Below are 24,187 nucleotides of genomic sequence, written 5' to 3' on the forward strand. Positions count from 1 at the left end.
CGACGACCGACGAGCACGTTTGTTGCTGCCCGAGCTCGTCCAGAACCAGCGAAGTTTTTTCGGCGCTGGCTTGCTGAGAAGTTTTGACAAGTGCAGGCGGGCCTCGGATCCACTGCGACCCCGAGGATCCGCAACCAGCCTCCCAGCCCAGGCGCCGTGCCTTTGCCGGTGCTCGGGCAACTTCCTGGCCTTCAAGCAGCAGCCCAGTCGGCCGCCCGTGACGTCATGGGAGGCCCGGGACCTGCTGCCCCTCCGGTGTTCCGTGCGCCGCCCCCAAAGGCGCACTGTTTTTCGTTTACAGTTACATCCGACGCGACAGCTGACGACATCGTCGACGGCATCGAGTTGGTTGTCGGCCCGAAAGGGCTAGAGAGCCTCCAGCACCATGGAGGCATGAAGTTCTGCGTCGCCATGGCCTCGGCTGCGGCGGCGGAGAAGATGCTCGTGGAAGGCGCCTTCAACGTGAACGGCACTTCCGTCCCAGTAGCCTGCGTGGGTCCTGCCGTGGTCCACGTGACGGCTTTTCGTGTGCCGCTGTTCGTGGGAGACGCGGCGCTGGCAGCGGCACTGAGCTCTTTCGGCAAGGTGCTGGACATCACCCACCCCGTCCTCAAGGGCCGTCGTCACGTCGGCAACGGGACGCGCGTGGTCCGGATCGAGATGAAGCAGGCGGTGCCGAACTTCTTGACCGTCCAGGGCCACCGCGTCATGTTTGACTACCGAGGCGTCCGGAAGGTGTGTTCCCGCTGCGGGCAGGACGGCCACATCGGCGCGGCGTGTCGAACGCCGCGGTGCGCTCGCTTCGAGGTGTTCGGCCACGACACGGCCGGATGCGGAGCGGCTTGCAGGCGCTGCGGTGGAAGCCACGCCACAGCGGACTGCCTGCGGCCACGGTCCTATGCGGCGGCCGCCGCCTCGAGGAAGGAACCGAGTAAGGACAACGTGGCCGCAGAAACGCGGAGCCCACCAACCGTCCGGACGCCTGTTGCCGACGAGCACCCAACGACCAGCCACCCGAGGGAGCCCGAACCCGCCCCCGCGACGGAGGTGCCCGTGAAGGAGCAGCTCGAGGGGACGCCTTCAAACGAGGTGGAGCCGTTCGGTGCTGTTTTCGCGGAACCCTTGCCGCCGCTACCCCGCACAGCTTCCTTCAACACCGAGAGCAGCAGCGGCGATGAGTCGAGCGTGGCGTCGGGCGACCTGGTGGACGTACCGGACAAAGTCACGCCGCTTCGCCTGACAGGCGACTTGACGTGCGGCCAGGTGTCAGGAACGACGACTCCTGGAGGTGCGGACGACGCGCGCTTCCCGTCACCAGCCAGCCACACCCTCCCATCGGCGACCCTGGCGTCGGCATCGGCTTCAGCTGCGAGCGTCGCCAAGACCACGCAGCAACCGGTGAGCGAGGCCACAAGCGCCGACGGCCCCGAAAACATGGACTTTTCCCGACCAGACTTCAAACGTGCCCACCCCCAATCATCGGAATCCGAAGGGACTGTTAACGAACGTTCTAGCAAAAAAGTGCCGCGCGCGCCAAGCGCCGCCCATGGCAGCGCTCTTTAGGTTGTATGCTATGCCGTCGGTGCTCTTGGCAGTCATGGCGGTTGTGCATCTCCTCTCCCTGAATGTTCGGGGATTTCAATCCGTAGACAGACAGAGAGAGGTGATGCACTTTGCCAGGGCTAGGGGCGTCGACATCCTGTTTTTACAGGAATGCAACTTCCGTACTTCACTTGATGTGCTGAATTTCACCACCCGGTTTTCTGTTTTTGCTTATTTTTCGTTGACTGATTTTCATATGTGCGGTGTTGGTGTCGTTTTTGTAAACCCCTGCCTGCGCGCGGGTGCTCATTGCACTTTCGGGCTGGACGGCCGCACTCTTGCGGTCGACTTCACACTAAACCAGCGGCGGGTACGTGCGTTGGTTGTATATGCGCCAGCACGGCGGACTAATAGTTCTGATTTTTTTGAGCGCCTCGACTCATTCCTCCTTGATCCCTACCCCACTTTCATCGTCGGTGACTTCAATTGTGTACTTAACATCGACCGTGACGTCCGCGGACAGGGTCACGGTCGCCGTTATTGCGGTGCCCCCGCGCTCCGCGATCTCGTGACTCAGTTCCGCTTGTCTGACGCGTGGGTGCAGCTTCACGGGGATGCCTTTGGAGCGACGTTTGAGAGAGCACAGTCAGCGAGTCGGATAGACAAATTCTATTTTCCACCAGAGCTCGCTTCTTTTGTCGTTAGCTGCGAAGTTCTCGCGTTCCCTGCAGGCACGCCGGTGATTTCCGATCACCACCCCTTGTCAGTCAGGCTCGACTTTGGTGAGGACACCCCACGTACTGTTACGTGGCGCATGGACACGAGCCTACTGGCGGACCCGGAAAGCGTGGCGTCGCTGCGTACGGCGTTGGCAGCATCGTGCAGGAGCTTCGTTGCGACTGATTCATGGGACACACTCAAGGCTCGCTGGCAAGCAACCCTGGTGGCGGCCGGTCAAGACCGCAGACGCCGGGTAACTCATGCACTGAATGACACCCTCAAGCGCATCCGTATAGTGCAAAGGGGAGCACCCTTAACCTTTGCCATGAGCGATTACCTGAGTCTACTTAAAGCACGTTACCACGTGTTGCTCTGCCAGTCATCACGGGCAGCTAGTCGTGCACACCAGCTCGGGCGGCCGATATCAGACCCGGCTGTGCTACGACACGTACGCGCAGGCACGGCAGAGGAATTCGCTCCCGCTACTGTGCCTTTCGTGACACTCCCAGACGGCACCCAAAGCAAAACCACGGCCGATATCTGCACGATCTTCGCAAGCCACTTTTCGAACCTGTTCTCTACGGACAGTTGGCTACATCTTCAAGATGGTTATGACGGGCTTCTACAAAGTTTTTTTGGAAACTTGCCACGAGTAGCTGAAGAGTTGCATGAAAACCTTTGCGCACCAGCCACAAGCCAAGAGCTGCACGCCATCCTGCAGAGTATGAATGCAGCCTCTGCCCCCGGTCCAGACGGCATTCCAACAAGTTTTTATTCAAACTTTTTTTACGAGATCCAAGGAGCGCTCCTGAAGATGGTCAACGGCTTCCTCGCGGATGGGTTACGTCCAAACTCTTTCCGCGAATGTCGCATCATACTCATTCCGAAAGCGGGCGGTGACCCCTCCGACCCGCAAGCATGGCGGCCCATAAGCCTCTTAAACGCAGATTACAAAATAGTCACATCTTTACTGAACACAAGAATGCGGACGATCCTACCTCACCTAATCCACCGGGCTCAAACCAGCAGCGTGCCTGACCGCTCTGTGTTTGATGCATTGGCACTCACTAGAGACCTGTTCACATTTGCCAGCAGGACGGGCTTCAGCGGGTGCTTTGTTTCACTAGACCAGGCGAAAGCATTCGATCGGGTGGAACACTCGTATCTTTCGGAGTCCTTGAAGCCTTCGGATTCCCTCCGCAAATTGTCAGCAGGCTGCGCTTACTTTACGCAGACCTGAATGCTCGTCTCTCCGTAAACGGCCACCAGAGCGCTCCCTTCTCAGTCACCAGGGGCATAAGGCAAGGATGCCCTCTCTCCCCAACATTCTTCGTGTTGTGCCTGGATCCACTCATCCGGCGCATTAACGACAGCCCATCCATACGCGGCTTCCCTCTGCCTGGCCAGGGCCAAATCAAGGTATCGGCCTACGCCGATGACGTGTCGCTTTTCCTCAAGGACGAGGATAGCTACGCCGCTTTTTCGCGGCTGTTTCTCGAGTACAGCGAGATATCTGGGGCCCTATTGAACAGGGTAAAAAGCAAGGCACTAAGGTTTGGCACCTTCACACCGAACCTTGCGGGCGAGGTGGAGTGGGTGCAGGGAGTGAAAGTCCTGGGAGTAGTATTCCTCGCCAGCGGAGAAGTAGCCCGCAAAACCTGGACTAACCTCCGCACGAACGCTGAGAAACGCCTCTCGGTGGCGTCAACTTTCCGCCTTTCAATGGCAGAGCGCTGCTATATAGTTAAGTCCACAATCCTAGCCGCATGTTTTTTTGTCGCCCGCGTCGCAAACCCACCGCGCACGTTTGCGCGCAGGCTAACCTCGGCCTGTGGCTCTTTCGTTTGGGCGGGCAAAACCGAACTTGTGTCACGAATGTTCATGCGCCTTCCATCGTACATGGGTGGGTTTGGTATACCTTGTATCCGCACCATGTGCAATGTGCTCGCCTTGCGAGGAGTACGCGATCTTGTGCGCAACCCAGACTAGCCCGGGAGAAAACTCCTCACATATTTTCTGGGTACAGCGCGTAACGTGTTTTTTTCACAACACGTGGTTGGCCCTACAGCCGAGCAGCCGCCGGCATTTTTCGTTAATGTGCGTCGCACACTGACGTCGTTGACTGCCAGCGTGCCCGATCTGGATGTTGATGAAACCCCACCCTCCAGAATGTGTGAAGCACTAACGGTCGCTGCGCTGACCCGCGAACAACTCCAGAAAACGAGACGGGCACGCTGGCGCCAACTGACCTCAGCTACGCTTCCTGCAGATGTCAGGGACTTCGGCTGGCTGCGAGGCTGGCGGGTCCTGCCCACAAGAGACCGCCTTGCGGCGTGGGGCGTGGCGCCCTCCGCCCGATGCCCGCAGTGCGGTCTGCTTGAAACTTTGCAGCACGCAATGTTTGAGTGTGTAGTTGCGCGCACTTTTTGGACATTAGTGTCACGCATGTTTTTAACCCGCCTGGAAGCGCGCACTAGTTCTCCCGAAGTGTTTCAAAATATGCTCTTGTGTGTCGGCATGTTCGTTTTGTGGCGGCAGCGTGGAGTGGCATCCTTAAATGGGCGTCCGCAAAGAACAATGTTCCCAATGTTGCAGCGCCTGCGCACGCGCCTCTTTGAACAAGCATGCATGGACGCTCTGTCAATGAGCGAGGCTGAGTTCTTGCGCAAATGGTCGACATACTTTATCGTCCTGCGCGGCGGTCGAGTATCGGCATTTTTACTGCATTACTGACATGCTCAGTGCTGCGTCACTGCGCATGTGCTTGAATGATCAGAGAATTAAGTTCATCTGTTTTGTTGTATTTTCTATGCTATGACAGATAAAATAAACTTCTCTTTCTACGCCGCCACCGAGTGATTCAGTTATTTTGAGGGCGCAAGTCAGCCCAAATAAAGAGCTTCGTTTACAAGACTTGTTGGTGTCTTCCTGACCGCTGGACGGCCGTCACTATAACGTGACATCTGGTGGAGGTGCTGGGTAGCCTCCCATGTTCCGGACACCCCCTACAAGTCGAGACGCCAGCCCTTTGAGTCATCTACCGCAGGACCTGAGTCCAGTCCACCGCGCGAGCCGACGCCTGCAAGGGGACGAACCTGAGTTCGGGATTCTGCCGGACCCTACCCGGAAGCGAAAGCCAGCCGCAACATCTACCATGAGCTTGCCCCAGACGATGACTCCAATCATTCTTCAGCAGCCCCGGGTGCCACCAACCTTCGACGCTTCGCCTGGCGCCGACCCCGAAGAATGGCTGGAGCAGTTCGACCGTGTGGCGATCTTCAACAACTGGGACGATGCCACGAAACTTAGGTACGTGTTCTTCGCCTTGGAGGGACCAGCAAAAGTCTGGTTTGAGAATGAGGAAGCTAACCTCACGAACTGGGAAACCTTCAAGGAGCAGCTTCTAAAAACCTTCACGAACGTCGTGCGAAAGGAGAGAGCCCAGCAGCTGCTACAGTCTCGCATACAACACCCAAACGAGACCGTTGCTGTGTACACTGAGGAAATGAAGCGTCTCTTCCGGCGTACCGACGCAAACATGAAGGAAGAAGAAAAAGTAAAGCTGCTCATGCGAGGAGTTAAAGAGCAGCTCTTTGCCGGCCTCGTCCGCAACCCACCGAAAACTGTCGCGGAATTTGTAGAAGAGGCATCCACGATGGAAAAAACTCTTGATGCCCGAGCCCGCCAGTATGACCGCCAGCAGCGCGTTTTCTCAGCAAGCTGCCTGGACACCGCTAACAGCAATGACCTGCGGGATGTTATACGTCAAGTTGTGCGAGAGGAGCTCCGACGATTGCTGCCAACGGGAATGCAGCCGCAACCTTCACCGCTCACTGACGTCATCCGGGACGAGGTTCAACAGGCCTTGGGTGCGACGCCGACACCCATGCAGCCTATGCAGCCCCCAGCCATGACTTACGCCGCTGCTGTGCGCCGTCCTGCACCTCGACGACGGGACCCAAGCCCCTATCGCCCTCAGCCAGCTGCGTTGGACCGCCGCCCACTCGCCCCAACCCGCCCGTCCTACGAGCGACGCGCGCAGCCGAGGAAATGCGACGAGTGGAGAACTCCCGACCAGCGCCGCCCACTATGCTTCCACTGTGGCGAAGCCGGTCACGTTCTCCGGCACTGCCCATACAGAAGACTGGGCATCCGAGGGTTCTCTTACGACGCTCCACGTCCCCGACCCGGCCAGCGACCAGCCGAAATCGAGGAGTTTTTGCGTCGGGAAGAATACTCATCGCCGAGCCGCCTATCACGTTCCCCGTCGCCATCGTCCCCGCGCTTTGTTTCTCCTAGCCGAGGTTACGCCGTGCGTGGACGCTCCCCCAGCCCCCGAAGGTTAAACTAAATAAAGCAGCCTCTGGAGGTGAGGTTGCTTCTAAGCGAAATGATAAAGATCCTCCATCGACGAGTACTCAAGACCATGCCTCAACTACGACAACACCGATGACGACAACACCGACGACGACAACACCGACGACAACACCGACGACGACAACACCGACGACGACAACACCGACGACGACAACACCGACGACGACAGCTCCGACGACGACGACACCGACGACGACGACGCGGCCAGACTTGAAGCTTTTACCGTTGCCCAGTCAAGTAACGTCACAGTACGCCCACCGCAGCCTCACTACTCGACGAAGCCGAGATCGTACACCGAAGACAACGTGCGATGCGAAAACGCGAACAAGTGACCTTGAAGTTATGATCGACGATCACGCGGTTACTGCCTTGGTGGGCACCGGAGCTGACTACTCCGTCATGAGTGGGCCACTCGCTGTCCGACTCAGGAAGGTGACAACAACTTGGGATGGCCCGCTGATCCGCACCGCAGGTGGCAACCTGATTACGCCGTCAGGACGCTGCACCGCGAGAGTTACTGTAAATGGGAGAACCTATGCGACAACCTTCCTGATCCTACAGCAATGCTCGAGAGACGTGATTTTGGGAATGGACTTCCTGAACGAACATCGGGCGATCATCGACCTTCGATCTAAGTCGATCAAGCTTTCCACGGAAAAAGCCATGAAGCATCGTCTCCCCTTCCAATGAAGCATCGTCTCGATGCTTTAAAATGAAAATAAACACGGAGAATGAAACTTCGAGTCATTTAGCGTTCATAAAATGGCTTCAGGCGTACGACATGTACGACTTCCGGGCGTGGGCGGCGTCGCTGAGATGCTGTCGTGCCGTCGGGGATGACTTCATAGTCGAGGTCACCGATGCGACGGAGAACCCTGTACGGGCCAAAGTAGCGTCGCAGCAACTTTTCGCTCAATCCGCGGCGGCGAACTGGCGTCCATATCCAAACCCGATCACCTGGCTTGTAATGCATGTCTCGTCGGCGCAGATTGTAGCGTCGGGCGTCGGTGTGCTGCTGGTCTTGAATGCGAAGCCATGCAAGTCTTCGGGCTTCCTCGGCGCGATGAAGGTAGGCGGCGACGTCGAGGTTGTCTTCGTCGGAAACGTGCGGGAGCATTGCGTCGAGTATTGTCGTGGGCTTCCTGCCGTATACCAGCTGGAATGGAGTAAACCTGGTTGTCTCCTGGGTGGCAGTATTATAGGCGAAGATCACGTAGGGCAGAATAGAGTCCCACGTCTTGTGTTCGGCGTCGATGTACATGGAGAGCATGTCTGCGATGGTCTTGTTCAGACGCTCTGTGAGTCCGTTGGTTTGCGGATGATAGGCAGTTGTCCTCCGATGGCTTGTCTGGCTGTACTTTAAAATGGCTTGCGTCAGTTCCGCTGTAAATGCTGTTCCTCTGTCTGTGATGAGTACTTCGGGTGCGCCGTGTCGGAGGAGAATTTGTTCGACAAAAAATTTCGCAACTTCTGTTGCGGTACCACTAGGCAACGCTTTTGCTTCGGCGTAGCGGGTCATGTAGTCGGTGGCCACGATGATCCACTTGTTACCTGATGATGAAGTAGGAAAGGGGCCGAGTAGGTCCATCCCGATTTGCTGAAAGGGCTTAGTTGGCGGTGGTATGGGGTTCAGGAGTCCGGCTGGTCTAGTCGGAGGCGTTTTGCGTCGTTGACACTCACGGCACGTTTTCACGTAATGGGAAACGTCGGTAGCTAGCCGCGGCCAATAGTACTTCTCCTGAATGCGGTGCAACGTGCGAGCAATCCCGAGATGCCCTGCAGTCGGCTCATCATGATATGCCTGCATAATTTCTTGCCTGAGATTCTTGGGCACGACAAGAAGATGCACTGTCCTGTTGGGCGCGAAGTTCTTCTTTAGAAGGACATTATTGTGAAGGACGAAGGATGACAGTTGGCGCTTGAACCCTCGGGGAGGCGATGCGGTCTTGCCTTGCAGATAATCAACCAGACTTTGCAACTCAGGATCCGAGCGCTGCTGCTGCGCGAAACTGCTCGCGCTTACCGGTCCTAAGAAAGCGTCGTCGTCTTCCTCTTCCGGTGCTGCGTCGACGGGGGCTCGCGACAAGCAGTCTGCGTCGGAATGCTTACGGCCAGATTTGTAGACTACAGTTATGTCGAATTCTTGAAGGCGCAGGCTCCAACGAGCAAGGCGGCCGGAGGGATCTTTCAAATTGGCTAGCCAGCACAGAGCATGGTGATCGCTCACAACCTTGAATGGTCGTCCGTACAGGTAGGGGCGAAATTTCGACGTGGCCCAAATAATGGCGAGACATTCTTTCTCGGTGGTCGAGTAGTTGGCCTCGGCTTTCGACAGTGAACGGCTAGCGTACGCGATAACCTTCTCCTGTCTGCCATTTTTCTGAACGAGGACCGCTCCTAAGCCCACATTGCTTGCATCGGTATGAACTTCGGTTTCGGCGTTTTCATCAAAGTGCCCGAGCACAGGAGGGGACTGTAAGCGGCGCTTCAGTTCGTTGAAAGCTTCCTCTTGCGGCCTTTCCCATTTAAAAGGCACGTCAGCCTTGGTAAGTTGGGTCAAAGGTTCAGCGATGCGCGAAAAGTTCTTGACGAATCGCCGGTAATAAGCGCATAATCCAAGGAATCTGCGTATAGCCTTCTTGTCATTAGGCTGTGGAAACTCTGCGATCGCAGCCGTCTTCTTGGGGTCTGGGCGAACTCCATCCTTGCTTACGACGTGACCAAGGAACTGCAGCTCCTCGTAAGCGAAGTGGCACTTCTCTCGTTTCAGTGTCAGGCCTGAAGACTTGATCGTTTCCAGCACTATCCGAAGCCTTCTGAGGTGGTCTTCAAAGCTTGAGGAGAAGACAACAACGTCATCTAAGTAGACTAGGCAAATCTGCCATTTCAAGCCTGCGAGCACCGTATCCATTACTCGCTGGAACGTCGCTGGGGCAGAGCAGAGGCCGAATGGCATCACCTTGAACTCGAAGAGTCCGTCTGGCGTGATGAACGCAGTCTTCTCGCGATCTCTTTCGTCGACTTCAATTTGCCAGTAGCCGCTCTTCAGGTCCATCGATGAGAAGTACTTAGCGTTGCACAGCCGGTCCAGTGTATCGTCGATGCGGGGGAGGGGGTAGACATCCTTCTTCGTAATGTTGTTCAGGCGGCGGTAATCGACGCAAAAGCGAAGGGTGCCGTCTTTCTTTTTCACTAGGACGACCGGTGCTGCCCAGGGGCTCCTCGATGGCTGGATGACGTCGTCACGAAGCATTTCCTCAACTTGCTTGCGGATAGCTTGGCGTTCTAACGGCGATACGCGGTAGGGGCTCTGTCGCAGTGGTCGTGCGTGTTCGTCTGTGACAATGCGGTGCTTGGCAAGCCGGGTTCGTCGCACATTCGATGCTGATGAGAAGCAATCGGTGTACGTTTGAAGAAGACTGCGTATTTGGTCTTGTCTGCTCCGGGGTAATGCCGGGTTGATGTCGAACGTGGGTTGATGGCCTTGTTCAGATAGTTCTGCAGGTTGGTCGGGTAGGGCAAATACGTCTCTGATGTCTGCCAGCTCGTCGAGGAAAGCGATCGTCGTACCTTTGTTTAGATGCCGGTATTCTTCGGTGAAGTTGGTTAGCAACACCTGGGCTCGGCCATTTCGGATTTCGGCGACTCCCCTCGCGACGCCCAATCCTCGATCCAGGAGTAACTGGGTGTTCCCCTCGATAACACCTTCGGCATTTTCGATGTCTCCAGTACCTATGCCGACGAGAACACTTGATCGGGGCGGCACGCTCAATGCTTCATCGAGGACGTTTAAGGCAACGTGATGAGTCGCGCTCGTCGCAACAGGTATGGCTTTTTCCGTGGAAAGCTTGATCGACTTAGATCGAAGGTCGTTGATCTACGAATGTCCGCCGCTCGCGGCATCGCTCAATTTAAAGGCGGCAAGGAAACTTCCAGATAACAGGACAAGATCATCTACAGTAATCTAGAAAAACCTAGATGCAGCCCTTCATGGCTGCGATCAATCGAGATTAGTCTGGTCACTTCTCGCGTCACGAACAAAAGTGATAACAACCCTTTCCTGCAGCCTTGAGCGTGAACGAACAAACATTACAATGATACGTGGCAATATAGATTTTTTTATTGCTCGGGTAAAGTCCTTGAGATGAAGCATAAAAAATTACTTATCCATATTTCACTTGAACACTTGCAGCCTGCTTCACAAAGCAGATTAACTAATCGTATACCTTCATTTCACGAATGTGCATTTTGGCATTCTTGTATTCAAGTGATATACCTGCGAACCTGAAGTCTGAGGTCATGGAAATTACAGACGTGTATTTCTGTTCCGCAACAACAAACGTGGGGAAAGAATGTTTTATATGTAAAAAGTGGTATCCCTTTTCACTGTCTGACAGAATTTAACAGTGTTACTCCAGACTATGAAGTTGTTACCGTAGCCCGCGGTGACATCATCTATAGCCGCCTACCGCCCTCCTGCCGGCACCACTGTTAACTTCACGAACTTTCCGTAAGGAATTTTTCACTGTATTAGGGCGATCAATAAAAAAGCAGTTTTGGTTGGGGGCCTCAGTGTTAATGTACTGTCAAACTTCCTCATGTACGAGATTTCGTCAACGTCCTACACAGTTACGAGTTTCAAAATACAATTAAGTCACCAGCAGGAATAACTGATAACTCATGTAGCCTGATTGATGTTTGCTACACTAACATAGTTCATCCTACAATTTTCGCTGGCACGTTACCAGCAGCCATAAGTGATCATATGGCATTTTTTTTTATTTTCTACCGCACTATCTGAGTACGATTCTCCAGTCTCTCTTCTCTCCTTCAGGAGTATCGATAAGCATAGTTTAGAACACTTTTCTCATCTAGAGCTCGATTAAGACTCGACAAGCTTTTTATTGGAAAAGAATCCAGATGTATAATTCTGCTCTTTTTCAACCGCCGTTATTGCAATCTATAGCCAAGCTTTTCCAGAACCTTCTCAAAAGAGACACAAACGGTAAAAAAATAGATTACTGAGGATCTCTAAAAAGGATCAAGCTTAAAAACAATTTACTTGCCAAATTTTTTTGTAACTAAAGCTTTAGTCATGTTGAGAGAATTTAAAATAAATCGCGACAGGTTGACGGCAGAGATTTAGAAAGCACTGGAAGAGTACTATATGAAAAAAAAGTATTTATCTTCCGGCAGTACTAAAGAAACGTGGACCTAATGAAGGGAATTGCTCGGACGTAATCACAAAACATTGCCTTCTACACTGCTCATGGCAGTGTCGAATATGAAGGAGCAAATACAATGCACGCCAGTGCAAATGCACGAACATATAAACAACCAATTCTTATGAAGTCCTGCTAAGTGTAGCGAGAACTCCTCCTTAAATGCCATCAAACACTATCTGGGGCATACTAGAATTTCATTTTTTAACACCATCGACAGACAAAAATAAGTGACGTAATTCAATGTTTCTGCAATTAAACATCTCCAGGTGCAGATGGACTTCCAGTCTAACCAATAAAGGCTATCTTTGACGAAGTTTCCGTACCGCCTATTGGTCTATTTAATAGCGTACTAACCACAGGACAGTTTCCGGATGAAATGAAGATAGGGCGTGCAAGCGCTTTTACAAAAAGGGCGATTTAGGAGTATTAAACAACTGCCGTTCAATTTCCGCACTTACAGTATCCACGAAGCTGGTAGAACGTGTAATTAATACTCGTCTCACTCGATACCTAGAAAAATAAAATAATCTTGCCACAGCAATATGATTTTCAAAGAAATCGCACCACCGAAATGGCACGGCTACAAAAAAAAAGATAAAATCATATTAAATATCTAAAGGAAGTCGTTAACAGTAGATATGTTCCTAGACATATGTAAATATTTTGACTCGGTTACACATGAAATATTACTAAAAAAAGATGATCTATTCTGGGATGCGCGGAATAGCTGTGAAAGTGGTCGAGCGCTGTCTTACAAATCAACGATTCACTAGGGTTTATGACTTCGACTCTAAAATAGGGTACATGCCAACAGTTGTTCACAGGGTTCGATTATTGGCCCACTCTTCTTCATCAAGTACATAAACGACATATTCATTATTCCTCGTAAAACCAAAACAGTTCTTTATGCAGCTGACAATAACGTGTGATTAACAGGTCCAGACCTTCCATCTCTTGAGCCTGTAGCAAGCTCCTCGATAAACGAATCCTCAATGGTTGAAATCAAAATAACTTGTTTTAAATGTGACGAAAACGAAAGGTGTTATATTCAGGGCAAAAAATAAGTACATCGACCGTAATGTCCACCCCATATTTGCCGATTTATGACTTGTTCAGGAACCTTCCATGAACTTTCTAGGTGATGTTTTTGAAGAGTCGCCGCGGTTGCTCAGTGGTTATGGCGCTCGCCTGCTGACCCGAAAGACGTCGGTTCAGTCCCTGCCGGAGTAGTCGAATTTCGGTGGAGGCGAAATTCCAGAGGCCCGTCTTCTGTGCGATATCAGTGCACGTCAAAGAACCCCAGGTGGTCAAAATTTCAGGACCCCTTTACTACGGCGTCCCTGATAGCCTGCAGTTCTCTCTCATGCATTTCCTCATAGCTGTCTCATAACATAGCCATCCCTCCTCTGTTGCAATGACCACCCAACCTTCATTATTTCAGTCAGCCATACGCAATATATAGTTACTAGCAAGTTTTGTACTCTATAATGGATTACCTTCCTAGTCTCTTTCATTTGCATTTTTGCTGCTGTATGTGCACTCTGACATGTGACATTAGAATTATAAACTGTCTCTTAGGTTGTAATCATTCATCCTGTTGTATGCCCGCGCGCTTAACACTGTTACACTTATATTGCAGACATTCACGCTATTTTTTACTTGAATTGTGAACTTTTTGCTGTGTTTATCGATATGGTTGCATTACCTCCCTCCCCTCTGCAATTTTCCCACTCGGAGGGTATCAATAAATAAATATTAAATAAATAACTCTAGTTCTCTCTCGAGCATTCACATCTTTATTACTGTCTTTTGGTGTGGAGGAGTACCCCGACTACAAATATATATAAGCTTTATGCTTTACACAAAACAGCCATGCGTGCTCTAGGAAACAGCCTCGTCAGCGAGAGCACGCACCAATTTTTACAGCCATACACTATTAACCAATAAACAAATATTTACAAAGTTAGCAGTGTATGTGTATACTCGCTTTCATAGTCGAAAGGAAGACGTCGAGGGTATTTACTCAATAATTAATGCACCACACAACTTCAGGCACCCGAACTGCGAAGTTTGCCGACCGCGAACAAACTATGATTTTCAAAAAATGGCTAATCTCATACCGCACACTTTGAACAATTAATCGGACTTAGTTACACTGACACAAAGAATTACAAATAAGATATTAAAAAAAAAAGCCCATGCCTACCGGGTCCGCTAGGTCTTACCTCCAGAAATTGTTTGCTTGTTTTAACGTTAATGTGTACCTTGCTATGTGTCACGAACAGCTGCCGTCCATCATTGTGACTGTACCCCTTATTTCATAATCTGAATCTTTTCAGAATCTTTCCATTCATGGTATTACCCTTCTGTTCGATTTTTTCATCTGATGTCAACTATCTATGCGTCAACTATCTAGAGAAATGCGCATAACATAACCAACCCCTGTATATGGCATCCTTTCATTAAGAGAAATCATTTGACTCAGTGGAAACCTCAGCAGTCAAGGAAACATTGCGGAATCAGGGTTTAAAAGGGCTTATAAGGAAATACTGAAACATATCTACTACGTCTGCACAGCTACCATAGCCCTTCATAAAGAGAACGAAGGGTGTCAACCAAGGAGACGAGATATCGCCAATGTTTTTCAGTGTTCGCCGCCTGTTTACTGGAGGTGTTCCGAGGCCTGAACTATGTTTCCAGAAAATGGTTGTAGCGCCGAAACAGGCAACACACAGAAAGCTAGACGGGACAGGCGCATCTTCCAACTGATTTATTCACCGCGAACAGGAATGAATATAAGACAAACAATCAAGAAGGATCGCAAGAACCACACATGCGCGGGAGGGATGTACAAAAATTGAACAAATTGAAAAACATTTTTTGAAAAAGAAGATAGCCGAGTCACACAGGTGTCTCACCCCCGTGTATCTAAAAAAGCAGTTTCATTCTTATATATTGCAATTGGGGGGGTACTAACACAGTCGCTACAGTTGCTTTTGATACAGAAAGCCTCTAATAGTTCACGGGCTGTCTGGTCCTGACTTCTACTTAAAACCTTCGTTTCTTTCAGCCTTGCTGTACACTTAATCTTTCTTTTTTCACTGCAGGCTTTACAGTGATGGGGCAGATGTGAGCCTGGGCCATTTTTAAATCCCGACTGTGCTCTGCTAATCGGTCGTTAATACAGCGGCCGGTTTGGCCGATGTACTTCTTTCCGCACGTCAGAGGAATCTGGTAAACGACTGCCACAGCACATTTAACAAACGGAGCTGCATGTCTTTTGTTACATGCAGTTTTCTTTGCCTTGTTGGGATCAGTTTTAACGCACAGGGCAGCCAGTTTCTTGGGGGCGGAAAAAACCACAGGTACCTTGTATTTTGTTGCCACATGCTTCAAATTTTGCGCCACCGTATGGGTGTACGGGATGGCAACCGGTATACTTTTGGTTTTGGTGACCTCATGTTCATTGCCTTCTTTGCTACATTCTTTCTTTACTTTTCTCAACAAAGTTTCTGCTACTGTGCTTACGATCGACGTTGGAAAGCCTGCTTATTCCAACTTCCGAACCTGGGTTTGTAAGCTTTCGCTCCCTTTATGGCAGCATGATTTCTTCAGCGATGCTTCCAGGCACATCTGGGCAATGGCGCGCTTTACAGTCTTTAATGGGAAGAATCATAGGGCATTAATTCCTTTCGTGCGCGAGGGCAATACATCCAGCAAAAGCTTTCGTCTTTCAGGTTGATGTTAATGTCTAAAAACTGCAACCTATTGCCTAGGGCAAGCTCATCCTCTGCTGAGGATGAGAGTCAACGGAGAATACCTAGGTAATTTTCGATTCGCTGATGACATTTCCATGCTAAGTCACTCCGGAGATTGCTGCAAAGCATGATAAATCATTTAGAAAGACTGAACAGAACGGTAGGTCTTAAAATTAACATGCAGAACAGAAAAGGGATTTTCAAGTCTCGCCAGGTAAGAGCAGGTCACACAGGTAGCGACGTGCTGGAAGTGGTAAGGGAATACGTCTACTTAGGACAGGTAGTGGCCGCTGATCCGAATCATGAGAGGGAAATAACTAGAAGAATAAGAATGGGACGGAGCGCATATGGCACGTTCTCTGACTAGCATTTTACCAATATCCCTCAAGAGAAAAGTATACAACACATGCATCTTAATGATGCTCACCTATGGGGCAGAAACGTTGAGGCTAACGTAAATGATTCAGCCTAAGTTAAGGGCAACGCAGCGAGCTATGGAAAGAAAAATGTTGGGTGGAACGTTAAGAGATCGGTAGCGAGTGGAGTGAGTGAGGGAACAAAGGCGTGTTAATGACCTCCTGGTCGAAATCAAGAGTAAGAAATGGGCTTGTGCAGCGCATGTAATGCGAAGGCAGGATAACCGCTGGGTCCTTAAATGTAACGGAGTGTATTCCAAGAGAAGGCAAACGTAGCAGGGGGCGGCAGAATGTTAGGTGGGCCGATTAGATGTAAAATTTTGCTGGGATGTGGCAGTCGCAGCTGGCAAAAGAGATTCATTAATTGGAGAGGCATGGGGAGTGTTTTGCCCTGCAGTGGGCGTAGTCAGGCTCGTGATGATGCTATGATCGTGTGCCATTCATGCTGATGGTTTTCCTTTTTTCCTTTTTCGTTTTTAGTTTTCTCGCTTTCCTGCTGGTGCTTCGTATTTATACATGTGCATGGCATCTTCAATAGAATAAACAATTGGAAAACAGCGCTATTCTCATTTAGTAAAGCTGAGATCTGGGCGAGTTGGTATGCATTCATACTGGTGAATACCGCGAAAAGGCGGGACAACGACAAGACAAGCGCAAGTGCGCACCTGAGTACAAGAAAACCGAAATTCTGTTCCGCCATAAAGATAAGCTCACGCGCGAAATAATGGAAGCGCATTTCATCCACAGGCAAGGGGACGAATGCATCAGCAATCCTTCCGTGACACTTAACACCAAGGAATTAGCCTACATAACTTCCCATCTGACATAGTTTTAGATTTTCACGACCCTTTTCACTCTTTATTCTTACTTCTTTGTGTTATGTTTTCGTATATAAAATTATACCCTTCCGTCCTTCAATACACCCAGTTGATAGTCAGCGCTTGTCTTGTCGTTGTCCCGCCTTTTTGCGCTGTTCACCAGTATGAGCGCAATTCGCAGTATGTCTCTGTCGTCGTCTCTTCCTTAATGCTATTCTCGCGGTCACATATGTTATTTTCTTCTCAAATTCACATTTTCATTAATCGAATTCACTAATCGAATAATTACTGGTCTCATGGTCCCTTCCTTTGCGTGTTTACACTTTCATAACCTTGATTACGAGAGGCCGCTTCCTCCAAGCAGCAAAGGTAAGTTCACTTTCTTAAAGACTATGCAAAAATAAGAAGAGACTGAAATTGCGATTTACGTACCTTGAGTTGAAAGATTTGAGACTGCGTCACTAAGAAGTCGGTAATGGCAGCCAAAGCAATGGTGATGAGGACAACAAGCACGACACCAGAGGTGTACTGAGAGGTGAAGAACCTGTAGAGCGACAGTGAGAACAGGAGAAGCTGAAAAGAAAGATGCCGTACGCTTTAAACAAACGCGAAATTTGAGAGAATGAACGAATTGACTACTGAGAAAGATTTGCTGACTGCGTAATAGCGGCAGGAGCTACATACAGCATGTATGTTCTTGCAGGTTAAATTCTGTCCGGGTGCAAATTTATTATTTATCTCAAGATGCAAAAGAAAACTTGCGTACTCAATTTTATATTGCCCCACCGCGGTGGATACGGGTACGGTGGAGTGGTTACGGCGCTCGACTGTTGACCGCAAAGGCGCGGGTTCGATCCCAGTCGCGATGGTCGAATTTCCATGGAGGCGAAATCCTAGAGGCCCATGTGCTGTGCGATGTCAGAGCACGTTAAAGAACCCCAGATGGTCGAAATTTCCGGAGCTCTTCCCTATGGCGTCCCTCATAGCCTGAGTCGCTTCGGGACGTTAAACCCTAATAAACCAAACCAAACCAATCAGTTTCATACTCAAGAAAATTTGCTATATTTGACCACCAGCCTGTCTGTTAGATGATTTGAGCTAAGTCGAAAGTAACCAACAAGCAGCGCGTCCGACGCTCACAAGGTCTTGGCAAGTAGGTAACAAGGACAGCATGTGCGAGAGTTATCCCCGGAAGCTCATCTACACAAAATAGGCAGACTTCCAAAGCGACCATAAGCGTTGCTGTTGCTGCACAATTCTTCAAAATGTGGTGCATGTGAGACTAGCAATGTATTACTCACTGCGATAAAATTCAGATTGTAGAAACTTTCCCAGAGACTCAACAAAGTGTTTATGGAATAGTACGATGCTATGCTCACACTGCGCAAGATGTTTAAAAATTAGTCATTTTATTAATAAATGAACCAGTAAATTAGGCGTTACTGATTAAAAATAAACAATAGTAGCAGTACGGTAAAACTTCTTTTGGCGGGTTATGCGGCTAGGCAGACACAAGCAGTGAGTAAAATTGTTCTTGCAACCTTAGTAATTGTCTAAGTTTAATTAGTTAGCTTTTCATTTGAGGCAGCTTATATAAATATATATAGATAAGCGTACATATTTATATAAAAAATTGAGGGGTGGCGGGTTTCAAAGGTTATTGTATTTTTTACAATTTCGGCAACACGCCTGTGTCCTCAGGAATGCCCGTCTAAAATTTCAGCCCAAACCTATGCGAGAACGCGGCACACAGCATGAGGCTCCTTCCTGGAGTGGCGCAGCTGTTGCGTATGGCGGTCCGCCTGGCAAGAATGTGGAGTTGTAGGCGACGGCAACAATATCCTTTCTTTACGAGTGAAACGAAAGATTCATTGTGCCCGCGGCGTGGGCCGAGCGTTTTTAAGGCGAAAGCCTTTAATGCCTCATACTCTCGTTACCAAGACGTGTTAGCAAATGTGTCCGCGTTTCGGATGCATGCCTTATATGGGCATATGACAATCGATAACCAATCGATACTTAATCGGGTGCAATCGAAAGACGTCGGAGCAGGATATAAAGGGATTTCATGATTATAACATATTGTACTTAATGCCCAAATGAGTGACTGGTAATAAGTAGTAGTTAAGAAGTGGCATATGGGACTGTTCACAGTGCCTGTGCCTTAACTAACACTGACTAATCAGTGTACTACTTAAGATCACGTTAACTATCCTTAATAATACATTAACAGGTACCAGAAAATGTGCACGTCATGCTTGACTATCATTAAACATCATTAATAGTTAGACATTTCTACATGTGTCATAGACATTGTGTCGAAAATTTTAGAGTTCCCTCACTTCACAGGTGAATGACAGGACATGATGGATGGCATTAGAACAACAGTAAAGATTAAGTCGCCTAATTAACATTTCTAGTCAGACCACATAAATAAATAAATCCCAGTAGGAAATAGGTCGAGTTTGGGGAATCGAACCAGGTTCTCCGGAGTGCAAGACGAGCACGCTAACCACTCCGCCATGCCAGCTCGATGGTTTGGAATGAACAAAGGCGCGTCTAGCTAATACGGCGTCTTCGTTCACTCCCATCTTCCTCCCTTCCCTTACGGCGAGGTTAAGGTGTCCACCGAGATATGTGAGACAGATACATTTCCTTTCCTCAAAAACCAATTTACCGTCGAGCAAGGCGTAGAGCCGAATGGGCGATGGCGTTCTGTGGAATCCCTGACAGCGTGGCAAGACGCTGTGGCGTTCCAGTCTTAGAGGCGAAGCTTGACATCTTAACCACACATCAGTGACACAAGCAGCAACACTGCGCATAAGGCTTTCGCCTCACCGCACTTTAGGTCAACAAAGTGCCCCTCTGAATTTTTCGTTGAGCGATTGCTTACTGTAAAAGCAATAATAAAGCCCGTCCGTTGACTTTAGGTAATAAGACTTGGAGCCACTCTAGGCTTCGCATGCGTTCAAGCACAGAGATTCCACACTGGTGGCCAAGAGGGAAAATTTGCAGCCGTCGCCTGTAACTGCCCATTCCAGTAAGACGATGCGAAACAGTGCGTCACTTCTCGGAGGTGTATCATGCCGTGCGCCAAGATCTCCCCAGCGCAATCAGAAGGAGAGGGCTCAGAACCTAGGCGTGCATATCTCAGGACACAGCCGCGTTACTAAAGTTGTATAACATATTATATTCTTTAAATACCACTGCCGTTAATCTTAACGTCAAGATGCACGCTGACTGAACTATAAAAATACTTATTCAATTTTAGTTATTTACTAAGGTTACAATTACCATTTTTCTCATTGCTTTTGTCCTCTTGGCTGCACAAAGCAGTTACAATAATGAGTTCGGTTCTGCTCTTAGTACTTCTTTTAATCATTACAGCATCATTTTGAACGGTCTGTAAAATAAAAAGAAATTTCGATCTTTGGGTGCCACTCAGTATAGCAGGCTTAATTAAATTGTAGCATAGAATTATTTTGTCGATACTAATAAGAAATTCAAACACAAAGTGTAAATATGGGAGCAAGATAAACGAGAAAGCGTAAATTTTCACGTTGTGCTTTCCGAGGAACCAGCGCAAGAAAGAACAACGGACAAGGAAGAAGAAAGTCCACGCGGACAGAGGCGCTGAAATTTTTTTTTACTTCAGTATTATTTAATCACGCTTTACTTGGTTGACGTTTCGAAACTCCGTGTTTAGAAGCTTTCATGACATTTGAAGGAAGCTTGCAACTCTAAAAAGCATCATTTGAGATCATCATTTCCGCTCTGTGCATTGAACTTACTAGTGTGATGGTCATCAGAAGGTCGGTTGCAGTGTCGGCACAAATGCAGCGTTCTTCAAGGCCGTAGACTAGAAGTCTGATGCTGTAGGCGATGACGGATGCTAGTGTGAGTGCCTGCACACCATTAAACAAATGTTCCAGAAATTAATAATTAGATCTTCAGTAATAATTGGATCCGGGTGGCGGCGTCACTCCATGAACGTCACGTCTGAAAATAAAAGTTATCTCGCTATCTCACGTCTGAAAAGCAATTGCTCGGCGATTAGGCGGTACATTTAGTAAGCTTAACATCAAAAAGGGGATAAATTTGAGAATAACGGCTGTTTTCGCAGTTAGAGGCATACAGTAAATTATCCAGCATTTTAGATAACATGACAAGGAAACATTACAACGACAACATGGCAAGGTAAACACTCTAGCTGTCCCGCAATCTGTGCATCTCATGGATTCGGCTCGTTGGATTAGAGGAATACACGCATTGAAAATTTCGAGCAGAAATAGAATACTATAAATTTTACACTTGTTTTGACTTCGGCATCTTAGCACTTCTAATGTTTTTAATATCGGAAAGAATGTAAATATTTCGCACCAAATAAATGTGCGAAAGTGGGTATACCAGGCTTGAAATTAAACGTGGTCATTTGTTTTGAAGCAGATTGGCCTCAAGTAAAGTGTGATGGCCTCACCAAACCTCAAAAGTCTCCCAAGGAGCACTCATCTCACCTCACTTTTCGAGATACCACAAGCGACCTTACTCACCCTCACCTTAAACACATTTTCTGGGATTGAGGTAGGGTGCTTGACTTCAAAGGAAAAAAATAGAAGTGGCTAAGTTAGTCGTTCACTGAAACATTAAAAAAATATTATTCTAGTCGAATGCCCAATTAGCTAAGAAGACAAAATATTCACGAAGTTATATTCACTGTTATAGCAAAATGACATTCATAAAATTTGCCAATTTCTACCATTTGATTTGTATTATTCGCTTCGTTTCCTTATGTACTTTGAGCTCACACGGAATACTACGAAGATATTTTGTGGCATCAAAATATTTAGACACCATTCCATACGGGATCACATATCAGCTAACACCGCATTTGCACATGCATTGAACTCTAGACGGCTACTTTTTTATAGTGGACAGTTGATTAAAATTTTGCTTTATGCATGAATTAAGTTGCGTCGCTAGTCGATAAGTTCATCCCGATACACCCAGTTTCAAAAAAAACCTCATATAATTACCATTGTGCACCGTCGTTTATGAAGGGAGCTTTGAATAAAAAGAGACGATTTAGTTCGATTTGCAAAACACAATAACGTTCTTAACGATGGTGCGCGTACAGTAATATTCTACAAGCTCACCGTTTAACCATCTAAAAAAGCAAGCGTGTTTTCTAGAATAACACGCTGTCTTCATTTCTTTCTACTAATTCATCTTCTTCCGGAGCATTATCAGATCCAAAGGATGAACGATGATTCATCTTTCTGATATTGCTCCGATTGCCGCGACGAGTGATGCATGTTGTGCTGCCTTAAACGTCTCCTTTTGAAAAATCGCTTGCTGATGGTTATTTTGATCCGTTGCCAGAAGTGCGCCTCATAGCTCTGAGATGGACCCTATTGTCTTTGATTTTACAGGCATTGTGAAAGCAATATAGGGCCTGAAGCTACCGCACACCTGTGGTGCTGACAAGATTAACGCAGAATTTTTGAAGAATACCGCTGCATATATGGTATACATTCTGCGCACTTTTTCATCCTGTCATTTAACACATATCAATTTTCATGATCTATGTTGTAAGGATTTCTTCTGTGCCCCTCACGGCTTCTTTCAACCACCGCTGCCACTCTTTCTAGTTTGTTAGGAGCAGAAAACAGAACTTTACCGCATACTTGCTCCCCACACTCTTAATCCAGTGCGACAACGTGTGAACATTTGACATAATATCTGCCTTTCTTCTTCCTTCTTCCGAACTTGTCTATGTGTTCCCTGTAAGACTGGCATAGTATATCCAGTCCCCCTGTCCTGTGGCCTTACCTACATAGGCCAGACTGGCTGCTGCGTTAAAGTGCTGCTCATGGAGCACGCTAATTCTTTAGAGAAGAAAGAAACCAACCTAGCGAAGCATTGTTCCACGTGCAAATGCACGCCGTTTTTTGGTGACACTGCTCGTTCGTTCACTCTGACCAGCGCACTAAAGAAGTAGCTGAAACCTTTCACAACATAAGGAAAGATAAAGGGTACATGAGTACCCCGTCTGTCACATTATCTCTTCGAGAAATGAATATGCTACATAGTGGGTAGCGGTTCTGCGGATGCATACGTGCTTTTAAAGCGGTTTTACCTTTTACCAGCACTAGAAATTCATTGACATTCCGCATGTGCGTTGTTTTTTCCTGTGTGTATATTATGACGTGCTTCTTCCTCATAAAAAATCAGTTGTAAGTTCAGCGGTTGTTTGTGTGTCTTGCGTTTTTCTTGGTCTGTGCGTGTGTTTGCGCCTTTCAACCACCATTATGAAGAGACACCAACTAGCCCAATCTGCAGTTCTGTCCTGATCGTTGGGGAAATTCTATTCTTACATCACGCGAGATGCACATACAGGTACAGTCTTTGGCAAAAGTTTAGAGCCCAGGGGGTTTGCGTCTAAGCCATGTAGTGGGACTCCTGAAGCATTCGTTGCAGCCCTACCCATTGGAGGGGGCAGGACCAGAAATCATCTTGCCTTCTGGAAATTTGGAGCGCTGGAGATGCATTATGAACCGCACAGTGTTGCTCAGAAGCAAACCCCTTGGGCTCCAAACTTTTTACAAAGGCTGTACGTTAGCATTCTCACTGTTACTAGATGATCGCCTGGTATTTCACACTTCGTAAACGATGTTTTCGAGACTCGTTGAGAGCCACCGTTGTCAAGAAGACATCGCCCGCGCTGTCCTGCCTCGGATGCAGTGTCCCTCACCAGGTGGGCCAGGTCGACCAGCGTGGCTCCGCGGGTGCGTCCCGCGACGGCCGTCTGCCGGCGCAGCAGCTCGGCCCAACCCGCTGACACCAGGCACGCCGCTGCACTCACCTTCAGCGCCACCGACACGCCGCACGACATGGAACCTGCGCTGGTTTGCGGGGAGAGAGAGGGAAAGCCGCGGGGACTCTGTCTGCCAGCTTTTCTGGTGATTCAAGAGCATCATCAACTACCGCCATCTGTTGGCCACTAGCAGTGAACGCGTCGTAACTCAACATTGTTATTTTTAACTTACAAGTGTGAGAAAACTTCCAGAAAATTTTGCTGTTATGTTTTGATAGAGTATGATGATTTCCATGGCTAGCTTTTTCTTACCATTTCAAAATCTAACTTATAAAATGCATTCCGTGCTCACACAGACTTGGTGGTGGTGGTGGAAACATTTATTACCAAGCAATGAAGTGGGGACAAACCCTGCCTTCCCTTACGTGGCACGAGGAAACCCTTACGGGGCTGCCCTTAAAGGGCAAAGGACAGTCATTGGAGGGCTATCCGCTTGAAAGCGTCGGTAATTATCCGACGC

The 24,187-nt window shown here is 48.8% G+C and overlaps 1 protein-coding gene across 1 annotated transcript in view; it reads right to left on the reverse strand.

Moving 5' to 3' along the window:
• LOC149337773 (multidrug resistance-associated protein 1-like) overlaps positions 1 to 23,745 on the reverse strand; it is a 266,100-nt gene extending 242,355 nt beyond the window's left edge. The window contains exons 1-3 of the mRNA XM_089553512.1: positions 23,605 to 23,745; positions 20,645 to 20,758; positions 17,289 to 17,429 (exon numbers count right to left, since the gene is read on the reverse strand). Of these exons, the coding sequence (XP_089409638.1) occupies positions 17,289 to 17,429; positions 20,645 to 20,758; positions 23,605 to 23,745 (396 nt within the window). The remainder of the gene's footprint in view (positions 1 to 17,288; positions 17,430 to 20,644; positions 20,759 to 23,604) is intronic.
• Between the last annotated feature and the right edge of the window lie 442 nt (positions 23,746 to 24,187).

The sequence above is a fragment of the Amblyomma mixtum genome, chromosome 7, assembly GCF_055824585.1.
Source record: "Amblyomma mixtum isolate Tamu chromosome 7, ASM5582458v1, whole genome shotgun sequence".
Lineage (NCBI taxonomy): Eukaryota > Metazoa > Arthropoda > Arachnida > Ixodida > Ixodidae > Amblyomma > Amblyomma mixtum.